The following is a 16,051-nucleotide window of genomic DNA, read 5'->3' as shown; positions in this document are numbered from 1 at the left end:
TGTCTGTCTCTGTGTTTTCAGTGCTACAGCGTCACACCAAATCAGCAACAATTCCTCATCTCATTACTGCTTCTATACGATTGAATACATTTTCATGAAATCATGCCTCGTTCAGTGCAAGCACTATGTTCTCATTCATTACAACAACAAAAAAACACTACTACCAAGCAATTACAGAGCTATTACGATGTAACAATGAAATTAATGGCAGAATAAATCCTGTCTCCTCTGACTTCATTTAGGAAACACAGATTTTTGACTGCCCCTAAATGTGTGCACCATCTAGTGGCGTTATGGAGATTTTGCAGCCAGTGTTGAACATTTCTGCAGAACGCAGATCTCGTTCCCAGACACCTTAGGCCTGGGTAAGAGGCTAGCAGAAAACTAAACAATATATCACTGGAAAAATACAAATACGCCATTTTAATTTGTTCTAATATGAGACGAAAGAACACTATGGGCAACAGTTTGGTAAAATGGCTTAGCGTGCTGAGTTTGATTTTCGGGTATGTTAAAACTCAAAATGGCATAGATTATTGAGATTACAGGTGGCCTGTTAAATTGACCACTTCTATCCCCTCTAGAAACATCAGGATTTAGGTTGGTCCGTTTTGGGGGATATGGGTGAAGTTTGCCTCTAAACGAATGTGAGAATAACAAATTTGATCTTGCAGGACTATCTAGGGTAAGGCTTGAGAATCCTCTATGATGAAAACTGAGCGTGAAAGAATCGGACCATAGTTCTTAACCATTTTGCTTTAATTTAGAAATCCTTTCTTAGCAATGACCATGAATGAAAGGAGACCACAAAGAAGACTCAGTGTTGACAGATTATAATTTGGCTACTAAACATCAAAGTAACCCCGTTGGCAGAGTTTTCTATCACCTCTGAGTAATCTAACAGCCAACCTGAGGGGACAGGAGTATGGGATATATATAGATATATTTGTTTGTTTTTTAGATGATCAGATTAACTATGCTCCCGTATCTCTCGTATTGGGAGAGAGCAGAGACGTTCCGTCATCACTTCTATCACAAGAGGGCGCAAGAGTACCAGTAAACTGAGAACTCAGACTGCCCTTCACACAAGGACGTTATACACTGAGTGTACAAAATATTAGGAACTGCTCTTTCCACGACAGACTGGCCTGGTGAATCAAAGTGAAAGCTAAGATCCTTTATTAATGTCACCTGTTAAATCCACTTCAAACAGTGTAGAGAAAGGGGAGACCGGTTAAAGAATAAGTTTTACGCTTTGAGACAATTGAGACGTGGATTGTGTATGTATGCCATTCAGAGGGTGAATGGGCAAGACAAAAGATTGAAGTGGCTTTGAACATGGTATTGTAGTAGGTGCCAGGCGCACCGGTCAACAGTTTCCTGTGTGTATCGAGAGTGGTCCACCACCTAAAGGACTTCCAGCCAATTTGACACAACTGTGGGACGCAATGGAGTCATCATGGGCCAGCATCCCTGTGGAATGCTTTCAACACCTTGTAAAGTCCATGCCCGATGAATTGAGGCTGTTCTGAGGGCAAAATGGGGTGCAACTCAATATTATGGAGGTGTTCCTAATGTTTTGTACACTGTGTAGATAGGTCTGCTCTATCAACCCTGACAACCAGGTATCTCCTGTCAATCAAAAATCTTGCACTGCAATCAAATCAAATGTATTTGTCACATACACATCGTTAGCAGATCTGCTAACCCCAATATGTACATAAAGATATATGAATAAGTGATGGTACAGAACGGCATAGGCAAAATGCAGTAGATGGTATCGAGTACAGTATATACATATGAGATGAGTAATGTAGGGTATGTAAACAAAGTGGCATAGTTTAAAGTGGCTAGTGATACATGTATTACATAAAGATGCAGTAGATGATAGAGTACAGTATATGCATATACATATGAGATGAGTAATATAGGGTATGTAAACACATTAAGTAGCATTGTTTAAAGTGGCTAGTGATATATTTTACATCAATTTCCATCAATTCCCATTATTAAAGTGGCTGGAGTTGAGTCAGTGTGTTGGCAGCAGCCACTCAATGTTAGTGGTGGCTGTTTAACAGTCTGATGGCCTTGAGATAGAAGCTGTTTTTCAGTCTCTCGGTCCCTGCTTTGATGCACCTGTACTGACCTCGCCTTCTGGATGATAGCGGGGTGAACAGGCAGTGGCTCGGGTGGTTGTTGTCCTTGATGATCTTTATGGCCTTCCTGTGACATCGGGTGGTGTAGGTGTCCTGGAGGGCAGGTAGTTTGCCCCCGGTGATGCGTTGTGCAGACCTCACTACCCTCTGGAGAGCCTTACGGTTGTGGGCGGAGTAGTTGCCGTACCACATACAGCCTGGATGCTCTCGATTGTGCATCTGTAGAAGTTTGTGAGTGCTTTGGGTGACAAGCCAAATTTCTTCAGCCTCCTGAGGTTGAAGAGGCGCTGCTGCGCCTTCTTCACAACGCTGTCTGTGTGGGTGGACCAATTCAGTTTGTCCGTGATGTGTATGCCGAGGAACTTAAAACTTACTACCCTCTCCACTATTGTCCCATCGATGTGGATAGGGGGGTGCTCCCTCTGCTGTTTCCAGAAGTCCACAATCATCTCCTTTGTTTTGTTGACGTTGAGTGTGAGGTTATTTTCCTGACACCACACTCCGAGGGCCCTCACCTCCTCCCTGTAGGCCGTCTCGTCGTTGTTGGTAATCAAGCCTACCGCTGTGGTGTCGTCCGTAAACTTGATGATTGAGTTGGATGCGTGCATGGCCATGCAGTCGTGGGTGAACAGGGAGTACAGGAGAGGGCTCAGAACGCACCCTTGTGGGACCCCAGCGTTGAGGATCTGCGGGGTGGAGATGTTGTTACCTACCCTCACCACCTGGGGGCAGCTCGTCAGGAAGTCCAGTAGCCAGTTGCACAGGGCGGGGTCGAGACCCAAGAATACCCATTTGGATTCATGTGCTCAACAAATCAATACACTTTGAAACGAGTTATCCACTGCATCAATTCAAACAGTGACATGCAATTACTTTGTGCATCTGTACTATTTTTTTATTTTACTAGTCACAAGGAATATGAGGCAGGATTCAAGACAGTAGTCTTGTCTAATACTTAATTAGATGCTTGATTGCACACCAATAGTGCATGAAATAAACCACAAAAACAGAACATCTCTTATTCTTACAGACTCACCCAGCATGCCCTGGTTAGAGGAATGAGGGAGGGGATTATGTATTATAACAAAGTAACATTAGGCCATCAACCAAATTATAAACCATAAGGAAGTATAACACGTGCTTTGTCTCCCTCCCATTAGCATGACAACAGGAACAGTTGTCATCGTTAGATTAGGCTTCGCAGTGATATAGAAGCTTATTCTGATGCTAAGGTCAGGCTGGTTGGGGCATAGTATGGTATACAGTCAGATCAGATTATTGGCACCCTTGATAAAGCCGAGAAAAAAAGACTGTATAAAATGAATAATAGCAATTGTATTAGTATAAAATAATATAATTGTACCTTTTTTAGCATACAATATAGCTCCGTATTTGTATTGTAATTATTTTATAGTATATTTTGCTCATCTTTATCAAGGGTGCCAATAATGGACCTTATTGTATATAGGTTATAGCCAGTTCCTTTTGTGCTTTATCCAATGCCTCTATCAATAATTCTCATACCATCCATGCTTGATGGCGTGCATGGCAACAAATGTCAGAGGAGTTGGCTAAGCACAAGCAGATCTTGGGTTGGGTGGAGCAGTAATACAAACCTCGAGCAGTTGCTATGTTGAGGAATCGGTAAGCCGCTAGAGTCCCGTGGGAGTTGTCAGTCAAGGTCTTTGTGAACATGACTGTTAGTGTGCAAGAAGAATATTAATTCAGCCAATTCCTCTCACTCGCAACATATTCACAGAGAGCCCTATATGAGGCCCTAAGAATGGCACGGTAGATTGCACTGGCTCTCCAGTAAAGTCTGTCACCGTTTTCTAAGGGGCTGTCTAAGGGGCTGGCAATGGCATGCTCTACTTAGCATTTGAGAACAATCTACATAACATCCATTCCAACAGTCCAGCTTCCATCTAGAAAGACCTCTTGTTCCATATATAAACATGTAAGGGATTTTTTAAAAACCTTAATTTAACTAGGCAAGTCAGTTAAGAACAAATTCGTATTTACAATGACGGCCTACTGCCTTGTTTAGGGGCAGAATGACAGGTTGTTACCTTGTCAGCTTGGGGATTCAATCCAGCAACCTTTCTGTTACTGGCCCAACACTGTAACCACAAGGCTACCTACCGCCCCAGTCAAAGAGTGTCATATGAATAATAAGTAAGGGGTTATGGTTGTTAAACCTTTTACAGAAAATGTAGCATAGGCTACTGGTGTTCAGTTTTGAGAGCCATGGATCCAAGAGATATTCCGTTCTAGAATGCATGTGTGTATGATCTAAAGTATCACATGTATGTTGAGGACTCCCTTTGGTTCAACTCTCTCCAATTTGATAAATCCTGATTTTAATATTATTCCGGCTAAATTATTACATCCAATTTAGTTTCCTATTCGCGATTGAACTCCAATATCATTCACTATCCAACTTGTTACAAAACACATTTATCAGTTGCTATTCGATTCAGTCAGTTCCTATTCAGTGTAATGTCTTTATTTTAATTAGGGCCTAAAATGATGATTACATCAAAGTACATTTCTATCATATGAATTTACTCAATTATTGCTGATCGCAGAAGCTGCCATTCTGTTTTCATAGCTAACCGATGTTTTGTTGTATCTTTAGGTCTTCAGGACCTTGGATAGCGCTTTAGCACTGCTGACTGGTAGTTGTAGTTTTCATTGTTTTGGACCAATGAGAGAGGGGATGCCACAGACATAAATACATCAATACCCATAAACCTGTGCAGCTGGCCCCTTAACGTCGGCGGCAGGGCAGGGGTGGCTCGCAGAGCGACGTGGTAATAGCATTTCGAAAATAGAGAGAGGCTGTTCTGAAAAATATTACGCTAAATACTTGATGGGGAAAGTCTCCATTACGTTACTACATTAATATTAATACGCAATGAATAACACAGTACTAGACCTCTGCTCAGTTTTCCACCCCGGTTTATCATAGGCATCGCCTGTCATTCGCCCTTATGAGTAATAGGCTTCTGTCGCTTGCCGCCCGGAATCCCTATTTTCATCAATCCATTTGAGATGCGGGAGATGCGACGGAGTCGCGCGGTGAGCGACTGTGTTTTGAAACCCATAGATTGTTTGCCTCTGCACGGAAGTTATCATATAATTTGCATTTTGGGGCGCCTTCACTCTGACAGCGGCGAACCAGCTGTGGCTGTCAGACAGTTTGCACTCTGTCGGAGTGATTTGCAGTGAAAATCCGTAATTCCTCACAATACTTCGACTCTTGGATTTATTTAAACCAGATTTGTCAATTGACGACAGACAGATTGCATGTTCGCCCTATTTTCTACGTGTTTGTTTGATTGAAATGTTTAGTTGTTAGTTATTGTCTTGGGAATTGTATAAAACCGTAGTAACTATGGCTGGTGTTACAGTTGAGGATTAGTGTCCGGATTATATTTCAGCAGCAGCCGAATCCTCTAGCAATTGTGTTCATTTGCTGTTTGTTTATTTGGCCAGTTCTTCTGTTTTCGTTGTCATTTGAAAAGGAACCCATTTTAAATACATATAAAATAGCATTTAATGTGGAGTAAATTAACTTTAGTAAGACATAATGGTAAGAGTGAAAAAATATTTTTTATGATGAAAATAATGCATTAAATTCAAAGTCTCTAAGAGTAGCCTAACATAGTAACCATTCAGGCAACACAGTTTTAAAAGCAACAATTATGAATAGACCTGAGGTGTGTGGTGTCGTGTCCTTGCTGGTGTTTTTTCAAAACGCAATGTGCACATCTGCTGTAGAATGCGGGAATGAATGTTAAAATCGATAGCCTAGACTACAGGAAAATGTCATCTGTTAGGATTTTTCTAATTTTATCAGTGAGTTTTCCATAAACTTTGCATATGCATGTCTGCGGTCCCTGTTGTCGTGTAGCCTACTTTAGAGTGGAATAATTCACAAAGCAAACAAGTTGTCAAATATAATGGCGGATCGGACTGCTCCGCGTTGCCAATTGAGATTAGAATGGATCTACGGGTACAGAGGGCATCAATGCCGAAACAACCTGTACTACACCGCTGGGAAGGAAGTGGTCTATTTCGTGGCTGGAGTCGGCGTGGTTTACAATACCAGAGAACACACTCAGAAGTTTTACCTGGGTCACAACGATGACATTATAAGGTGAGTGTTACTTGGAATGTATCGCTTTACCTACAGTCAATGAACACCAACAAGTATGTCGTAAAATGCGTACAAAATGCGCACAAGTGTAAAATATGTATAATTTCAAATCAAAGTTTCTTTGTCGCATACACAGATTTGCAGATGTTATCGCAGGTGCAGCTAAATGCTTCTAGCTTCAACAGTGCAGTAATGCATAGCAATACAAAACAATACACACATAAAACAAAAAGTAAAAAGAAAGAAATTAAGAAATATCAGAATGAACAATGTCAGTGTTCAGAGTAAAAATATAGTCCTATATATATAATGGTGTGTAAAGACTGTATGGACATTATAAGAATAGAAAAGGTGTGTACAGCAGTAGTTATATAGGAGGATCCATGACTAGAATACAGTATATACATATAATGTGGTGTAAAACAGCATGTAAACATTATTAAAATGACCAGTGTTCATTGACTATGTACATAGGGCAGCAGTCTCTAAGGTGCAAGGTAGAGCACCTGGTGGTTGCTAAGTGACTACGGTTCACATAGCCGATCAACTTTAAAACATAACATTTCCTCGGTCCCTCTCTTAGCCAGTTATCAAAATCACATCCACATTTTATTGAATCTGTGGATCTTAATGAATTGCTTAATTAAAGCAATAAATTGACCCATGGCATCACTCCAGTGTTGCTCTGTCCAGTGGCCATGTGAGCCGTCACTGTGCAGAAGTAATGTGTAGCCTCGCCTGTCCAGAGAGCCTATATCCCAAGGGAGTCATTGCAAGAATTCTATTCACAGAGATCATACTATTTGTACTATGACTTTCCTTAGATCTCTCATCACGTCTACCTATGTCAAAACAGCCATTTCAGTGCCACCAGTTGGTGGACAGCTCCTTGCTTTTTGAGTCAGCAACCATGATGATTTGAAAGCATGGAGCTGGCCAACAGTTCCTCACCCCAATAGTTATTCAAGAGCCAAAAAGGCCCTTAAAAGCTCTTGTCTCCTTTGGATGCCTGCAACTACAGCAGCAGTGCCCCCTGTAAAAGCACACACTGGAGAGTGGTTGAGGCTGGGAGATGTGTGAAATGTATAGTTCTTGGTGCTGTATGCAAATATAGTATTTTTTTGAGAGCTTGAGCTGGCAGTGCAGATGGTCTTTGTTGTGGCTCAGCGATAGCAAGCCAAGCTGGTGCCAGCAAACCACAGTAACAACCCAAACACAAACATGATAAGCCCTGGTCTGTAGTTGTCCTCATGCTTGAAACTACAAGGCTCACTGCAAAGCCGCTGTTCATAGCTAGTCAATGCAAAGTCCTCGTCAGGTCACAGAGCACAATCAAACTGGTTGATGCCTACAGTGCTGGTGAGATTGTAACACCAATCCATCCCCATCTACTTTGGTTACAATAACATTTTAGTCATTTAGCAGACACTCTTATCCAGGGCGACTTACAGGAGCAATCAGGGTTAAGTGCCTTGCTCAAGGGCACATCGATATATTTTTCACCTAGTCGGCTCATGGATTCTAAATAGCGACATTTCGGTTACTGGCCCAACGCTCCTAACCGCTAGGCTACCAGCCTTGTTGAAAAGGTTTTAAATAGTCCACTGTTATTTCTATCCACTCTGTCAGGGAATCATTCTACTGCAGACACTTTATCACAGTCGTTGTATTGATGGATTAGGTCTGTGATTGCGCCAGTCATATTGATGAATTAAATCCATGTTGGGCCTATAATTTCTGAATAAAGGCCTTTTCAGTGGACACTCCCCGCTGTTGAACAGTTATTACATGTCTCCATGGCCAGGACTGAACAACAACACAGTGATTTGTAACACATTTGGGCCTACTCCTCTTCAGAAATATATAGATCTAGATATAGTGGATTTGTCACTCAATATTGAGGGTAGCTGGAGCACTGGACCCAGATGCTCTGGGAACCATTGAAACAGCCAGAAGCTGAACTCGGAGAGACCCCATTGCATATTCAATGGATGTGATGAATGATAACGTCCACTATACAGATCAGCTTCAATGTACCATGTTAAATATGTTACTTCATGTTATTTCCATGTAGCCTAAAATACTTTAAGTTTTATCGCAAAATCTGTGAGTGATATACAAGTATTGCGGATTTCTCCAAACGGGGCCTCACGAGTGGCTCAGCGGTCTAAGGCACTGCTTGAGGCATGAGGCATCACTACCGACCCCTTGCGGTGGGCCGGGCGCCTGCAGGCTAACTTCAGTCGTCAGTTGAACGGTGTTTCCTCTGGCACATTGCTGCGGCTGGATTCTGGGTTAAGCGGGCGGGTGTAAAGAAGTGCGGTTTGGCGGGTCATGTTTCGGAGGACGCTTGACTTGACCTTTGCCTCTCCCGAGCCCGTTGGGGAGTTGAGGTGATGAGACAAGATCGTAATTGGATATCATGAAATTGGGGAGAAAAAGTGAGTAAAATACCCCGAAAATGTTTAAACAGGAAAAAAAGAACACAATTAGCACCTAGCATCCATAAGTTGGGCTACCCATTTACCCAATGTTGCCATGCGTCAATAAATTGCAGTATGTAGTTGTAATGTGATTACAGCATGTAACCTTATAGCATATTGCGTTATCTACTCTGGACTGGCTTGGCTTTGTCACAAGGGCCTATCAGAGCTTTCCCTGTGGTGTGTCATTGGCCATTTTCTGGTCTTTTACTACATGGATTTTCTGTGCTCTAGACCAGTGGTTCCCAAACGTCTTATATTCCCTTACCCCTTCAAACATTCAACCTCCAGCTGCATGCCCCCTCTAGCACCAGGGTCAGCGCACTCTCAAATGTAGTTTTTTTGCCATAATTGTAAGCCTGCCACACACACACTATATGATACATTTATTAAACATAAGAATGAGTGTGTGTTTTTGTCACAACCCGGCTTGTGGGAAGTGACAAAGAGCTTTTATAGGAGCAAGGCACAAATAGTAATATAATAATAATCAATAATTTTGCTCTTTATTTAACCATCTTACATATAAAACCTAATTTGTTCATCGAAAATTGTGAATAACTCACCACAGATTAATGAGAAGGGTGTGCTTGAAAGGATGCACATAACTCTGCATAGTTGGGTTGTATTGGAGAGAGTCTCAGTCTTAAATCATTTTCCACACACAGTCTGTGTCATGTAATGTCATGTTGTGTCTTGTCTCTGTCCTTTCCCTTCACCCTGTCTCCCTCTGCTGGTCGTTGTTAGGTTACCTTTTCTCCCCCGCTTTCCCCCAGCTGTTCCTTGTCTCCTCTAACTACCCATTCACCCCGTTTCCCACCTGTTCCCTTTTTCCCTCTGATTAGGTCCCTATATCTCTCTCTGTTTCTGTTCCTGTCCTTGTCGGATTCTTGTTTGTTGTGTTTCATGCCTGAGCCAGACTATCGTCATGTTTGCTGTAACCTTGTCCTGTCCTGTCGGAATCTGCCGGTCTATCTGAGCCTACCTATGTTTGGTTATTAAAGAAGCTCTGTTTAAGTTAGTTCGCTTTTGGGTCCTCATTCACTCACCATAACAGAAGAATCCGACCAAGAATGGACCCAGCGACTTCGGATCCTCTCCACTCAGCCGTCGGGATCCAGGGAGCGATGCTAGGCAGACACGAGCAGGAAGTGTCTGCTGCTCGACATGCCGTTGAGACCCTGGCCACCCAAGTCTCCAACCTCACAGAACAGGTTCACCATCTCCGCCTCGATCCACCGGCCACTTCCAGGGCTTTCGAATCTCCGGAGCCCAGAATCAATAACCCGCCGTGTTACTCTGGGGAGCCCACTGAATGCCGCTCGTTCCTCACCCAGTGTGATATTGTGTTTTCTCTCCAGCCCAACACTTACTCCAGGAGCACTGCTCGTGTCGCCTACGTCATGTCTCTCCTTATTGGACGGGCTCGTGAGTGGGGCACGGCAATCTGGGAGGCAAGGGCTGAGTGTACTAACCAGTATCAAGACTTTAAGGAGGAGATGATACGGGTTTTTGATCGATCTGTTTTTGGGGAGGAGGCTTCCAGGGCCCTGTCTTCCCTATGTCAAGGCAATCGATCCATAACAGACTACTCTATTGAGTTTCGCACTCTTGCTGTCTCCAGTGGCTGGAACGAGCCGGCCTTGCTCGCTCGTCTTCTGGAGGGTTTCCGCGCAGAGGTAAAGGATGAGATTCTCTCCCGGGAGGTTCCTTCCAGCGTGGATTCCTTGATTGAACTCGCTATTCGCATTGAGCGACGGGTTGATCTTCGTCACCGAGCTCGTGGAAAGGAGCTCGCGCTCTCCGTCGCCTCCCTCTCCGCATCACTACCATCTTCCTCTGCCGGCTCGGGTGCTGAGCCCATGCAGCTGGGAGGTATCCGCATCTCGACTAAGGAGAGGGAACGGAGAATCACCAACCGCCTCTGTCTCTATTGCGGTTCCACTGGTCATTTTGTCACTTCATGTCCAGTAAAAGGCCAGAGCTCGTCAGTAAGCGGAGGGCTACTGGTGAGCGCTACTACTCCTGTCTCTCCTTCAAGATCCTGCACTACCTTGTCGGTCCATCTACGCTGGACCGGTTCGTCAGCTTCCTGCAGTGCCTTAATAGACTCTGGGGCGGAGGGCTGTTTTATGGACGAGACCTGGGCTCGGGAACATGACATTCCTCTCAGACAGTTAAAGGAGCCCACGGCCTTGTTCGCCCTGGATGGTAGTCCTCTCCCCAGGATTCAGCGTGAGACGCTACCTTTAACCCTCACTGTTTCTGGTAATCATAGTGAAACCATTTCTTTTTTAATTTTTCGTTCACCTTTTACACCTGTTGTTTTGGGCCATCCCTGGCTAGTTTGTCATAATCCTTCCATTAATTGGTCTAGTAATTCTATCCTCTCCTGGAACGTCTCTTGTCATGTGAAATGTTTAATGTCTGCTATCCCTCCTGTTTCCTCTGTCTCTTCTTCACAGGAGGAGCCTGGTGATTTGACAGGGGTGCCGGAGGAATATCACGATCTGCGCACGGTGTTCAGTCGGTCCAGGGCCACCTCTCTTCCTCCACACCGGTCGTATGATTGTAGTATTGATCTCCTTCCGGGAACCACCCCCCCCCCCGGGGTAGACTATACTCTCTGTCGGCTCCCGAACGTAAGGCTCTCGAAGATTATTTGTCTGTAGCTCTTGACGCCGGTACCATAGTCCCCTCCTCCTCTCCCGCCGGAGCGGGGTTTTTTTTTGTCAAGAAGAAGGACGGGTCTCTGCGCCCCTGCATAGATTATCGAGGGCTGAATGACATAACAGTGAAGAATCGTTATCCGCTTCCTCTTATGTCTTCAGCCTTCGAGATCCTGCAGGAGGCCAGGTTTTTCACTAAGTTGGACCTTCGTAACGCTTACCATCTCGTGCGCATCAGGGAGGGGGACGAGTGGAAGACGGCGTTTAACACTCCGTTAGGGCACTTTGAATACCGGGTTCTTCCTTTCGGCCTCGCTAACGCTCCAGCTGTCTTTCAGGCATTAGTCAATGATGTCCTGAGAGACATGCTGAACATCTTTGTTTTCGTTTACCTTGACGATATCCTGATTTTTTCACCGTCACTCCAGATTCATGTTCAGCACGTTCGACGTGTCCTCCAGCGCCTTTTAGAGAATTGTCTTTTTGTGAAGGCTGAGAAGTGCACTTTTCATGCCTCCTCCGTCACATTTCTCGGTTCTGTTATTTCCGCTGAAGGCATTAAGATGGATCCCGCTAAGGTCCAAGCTGTCATTGATTGGCCCGTCCCTAAGTCACGCGTCGAGCTGCAGCGCTTTCTCGGCTTCGCGAACTTCTATCGTCGTTTCATCCGTAATTTCGGTCAGGTGGCAGCTCCTCTCACAGCCCTTACTTCTGTCAAGACGTGCTTTAAGTGGTCCGTTTCCGCCCAGGGAGCTTTTGATCTCCTCAAGAATCGTTTTACATCCGCTCCTATCCTTGTTACACCTGACGTCTCTAGACAGTTCGTTGTCGAGGTTGACGCGTCAGAGGTGGGCGTGGGAGCCATCCTTTCTCAGCGCTCCCTCTCTGACGACAAGGTCCACCCATGCGCGTATTTTTCTCATCGCCTGTCGCCGTCGGAACGTAACTATGATGTGGGTAACCGCGAACTGCTCGCCATCCGGTTAGCCCTAGGCGAATGGCGACAGTGGTTGGAGGGGGCGACCGTTCCTTTTGTCGTTTGGACTGACCATAGGAACCTTGAGTACATCCGTTCGCGCGTTGGGCGCTGTTTTTCGCTCGTTTCGAGTTCGTGATTTCTTATCGTCCGGGCTCTAAGAACACCAAGCCTGATGCTTTGTCTCGTCTCTTCAGTTCTTCAGTAGCCTCCACTGACCCCGAGGGGATTCTCCCTGAGGGGCGTGTTGTCGGGTTGACTGTCTGGGGAATTGAGAGGCAGGTAAAACAAGCGCTCACTCACACTCCGTCGCCGCGCGCTTGTCCTAGGAACCTTCTTTTCGTTCCCGTTCCTACTCGTCTGGCCGTTCTTCAGTGGGCTCACTCTGCCAAGTTAGCCGGCCACCCTGGCGTTCGGGGTACGCTTGCTTCCATTCGCCAGCGTTTTTGGTGGCCCACCCGGGAGCATGACACGCGTCGTTTCGTGGCTGCTTGTTCGGTCTGCGCGCAGACTAAGTCCGGTAACTCTCCTCTTGCCGGCCGTCTCAGGCCGCTTCCTATTCCCTCTCGACCGTGGTCTCACATCGCCTTAGATTTTGTCACCGGACTGCCTTCGTCAGCGGGGAAGACTGTTATTCTTACGGTTGTCGATAGGTTCTCTAAGGCGGCTCATTTCATTCCCCTTGCTAAGCTTCCTTCTGCTAAAGAGACGGCACAAATCATCATCGAGAATGTTTTCAGAATTCATGGCCTTCCGTCAGACGTCGTTTCGGACAGAGGTCCGCAATTCACGTCTCAATTTTGGAGGGAGTTTTGCCGTTTGATTGGGGCTTCCGTCAGTCTCTCTTCCGGCTTTCACCCCCAGTCTAACGGTCAAGCAGAACGGGCCAATCAGACTATTGGTCGCATCTTACGCAGTCTTTCTTTTCGTAACCCTGCGTCTTGGTCAGAACAGCTCCCCTGGGCAGAATACGCCCACAACTCGCTTCCTTCGTCTGCGACCGGGCTATCTCCTTTTCAGAGTAGCCTCGGGTACCAGCCTCCGCTGTTCTCATCTCAGTTCGCCGAGTCCAGCGTCCCCTCCGCTCAGGCTTTTGTCCAACGTTGCGAGCGCACCTGGAAGAGGGTCAGGTCTGCACTTTGCCGTTATAGGACGCAGACTGTGAGGGCTGCTAATAAGCGTAGAACTAAGAGTCCTAGATATTGTCGCGGTCAGAGAGTTTGGCTCTCCACTCAGAACCTTCCCCTTAAGACGGCTTCTCGCAAGTTGACCCCGCGGTTCATTGGTCCGTTCCGTATTTCTCGGGTCATTAATCCTGTCGCAGTTCGACTTCTTCTTCCGCGATACCTTCGTCGCGTCCACCCGGTCTTCCATGTCTCCTGCATCAAGCCCGTCCTTCGCGCCCCCGCTCGTCTTCCCCCCCCCCCCCCCCATCCTTGTCGAGGGCGCACCCATCTACAGGGTCCGTAGAATTTTGGACATGCGTCCTCGGGGCCGTGGTCACCAGTACCTCGTAGATTGGGAGGGGTACGGTCCTGAGGAGAGGAGTTGGGTTCCCTCTCGGGACGTGCTGGACCGTGCGCTGATCGAGGATTTCCTCCGTTGCCGCCAGGTTTCCTCCTCGAGTGCGCCAGGAGGCGCTCGGTGAGTGGGGGGGTACTGTCATGTAATGTCATGTTGTGTCTTGTCTCTGTCCTTTCCCTTCACCCTGTCTCCCTCTGCTGGTCGTTGTTAGGTTACCTTTTCTCCCCCGCTTTCCCCCAGCTGTTCCTTGTCTCCTCTAACTACCCATTCACCCCGTTTCCCACCTGTTCCCTTTTTCCCTCTGATTAGGTCCCTATATCTCTCTCTGTTTCTGTTCCTGTCCTTGTCGGATTCTTGTTTGTTGTGTTTCATGCCTGAGCCAGACTATCGTCATGTTTGCTGTAACCTTGTCCTGTCCTGTCGGAATCTGCCGGTCTATCTGAGCCTACCTATGTTTGGTTATTAAAGAAGCTCTGTTTAAGTTAGTTCGCTTTTGGGTCCTCATTCACTCACCATAACAGTCTGTGCCTGTATTTATTTTTCATGCCTAGTGATGGCCCGAGAATCCACTCTCACATAGGTATGTGGTTGCAAAGGGCATCAAGTGTCTTAACAGCGCGATTTGCCATGGCAGGATACTCTGAGCGCAGCCCAATCCATAAATCTGGCAGTCGCTTCTGATTAAATTCAATTTTCACAGAATAGCTTATTGCAATTTCAATGAGGCTCTCTTGTTCAGATATCGGTAAGTGGACTGGTGTCACGCCCTGACCATAGAGAGTCTTTTTAGTCTCTATTTTGGTTAGGTCGGGGTGTGACTAGGGTGGGTGATCTAGTGCATTTATTTCTATGTTGGCCTGGTATGGTTCCCAATCAGAGGCAGCTGTTTATCGTTGTCTCTGATTGAGGATCATATTTAGGCAGCTATTTCCCCACTGGTTTTTGTGGGATCTTGTTTTCATGTTGATGCCGGTGAGCTCTACAGAACGTCACGTTTCGTTGCACTTTAATGTTTTTGTGAGTTTCATTCAATAAAAATGTGGAACTCTATGTACGCTGCCCCTTGGTCAGTTAATTCTTTAGACGATCGTGACAGAAGATCCCACCACACCAGAACCAAGCAGCGTGCCCAGGTGAAGATGGCATCCTGGACTTGGGAGGAGATTGAGGAAAGAATATCTTGGACTTGGGAGGAAGTCTTGGCAAGATACGAAAGCCTGCCGTGGAAACAGACGACAGGAGAGAAGGGAGGACAGCGACGACGCCGGGGTTCGCGGCCTGGTAGAAAGCCCAAAAGACAGGGACATTTTGGGGGGGGCGCACGGGGTGGTCGGCGGAGCTGAGGATTGAGCCAGAGACCGTCAGGGATTCGAAGGAGGAACTCGACGAAAGATTCTGGAGAGAGGTGGTAGCGATGAGAGTGCTGCAGAGCTGGTGTGCTGACGAGCGTGACACCAGCCCGGTGTCATCTGCACCAGTTTCATGCATCTGGCCTCCAGTGCGCCTCCCCAGTCCGGTACGTCCTGTGTCTCCTCCATGCACTCGCCCTGATGTGTGTGTCACCGTTCCGGTACAATTTGTGCCGGTTCTACGTACCAGGTCTCCAGTGCGCATACACAGCCTAGTACGTCCTGTGCGCATACACAGCCCAGTACGTCCTGTGCCAGCTCCTCACACTCTCCCTGAAGTGCGTGTCCCCAGTCCGGTACGTACTGTGCCTGCTCCTCGCACTCTCCCTCAAATGCGCCTTTCCATTCAGGTACGCACCAGGTCTCCAGTGCGCCCTCACAGCCCAGTACGTCCTGTGTTAGCTCCACGCACTCACCGTGCGGAGTGTGTCATCGTTCCGGCACCATCTGTGCCAGCTCTACGCACCATGTCTTCAGTGCGCCTCCACAGCCCAGTACATCCTGTGCCTCCTCCTCACACTTTCCCTGAAGTGCGTGTCCCCAGTGCGGTACGTCCTGTGCCTGCTCCTCACACTCTCCCTGAAGTGCGTGTCCCCAGTCCGGTACGTACTTTGCCTGCTCCTCGCACTCTCCCTCAAATGCGCCTTTCCATTCAGGTACGTCCTGTGCCTG

The 16,051-nt window shown here is 46.5% G+C and overlaps 1 protein-coding gene across 5 annotated transcripts in view; it reads left to right on the top strand.

Moving 5' to 3' along the window:
• The first annotated feature begins 5,006 nt into the window (after nucleotides 1–5,006).
• Nucleotides 5,007–16,051, top strand: part of LOC110502569 (echinoderm microtubule-associated protein-like 6) — a 101,716-nt gene continuing 90,671 nt past the window's right edge. For 4 of the 5 annotated variants that reach the window (XM_021580703.2, XM_021580701.2, XM_021580702.2 and 1 more), the window contains exon 1: nucleotides 5,007–6,318. In XM_021580703.2, coding sequence (XP_021436378.2) covers nucleotides 6,122–6,318 — 197 coding nt within the window. In that variant the 5' untranslated portion in view covers nucleotides 5,007–6,121. The remainder of the gene's footprint in view (nucleotides 6,319–16,051) is intronic. The other variant, XM_021580704.2, reaches the window with a different exon arrangement.

Source organism: Oncorhynchus mykiss, chromosome 23 (assembly GCF_013265735.2).
Source record: "Oncorhynchus mykiss isolate Arlee chromosome 23, USDA_OmykA_1.1, whole genome shotgun sequence".
Classification (NCBI taxonomy): Eukaryota; Metazoa; Chordata; class Actinopteri; order Salmoniformes; family Salmonidae; genus Oncorhynchus; species Oncorhynchus mykiss.
The sequence above is the reverse complement of the archived record's forward strand: the minus strand, read 5'-3'. Positions and strand labels throughout refer to the sequence as shown.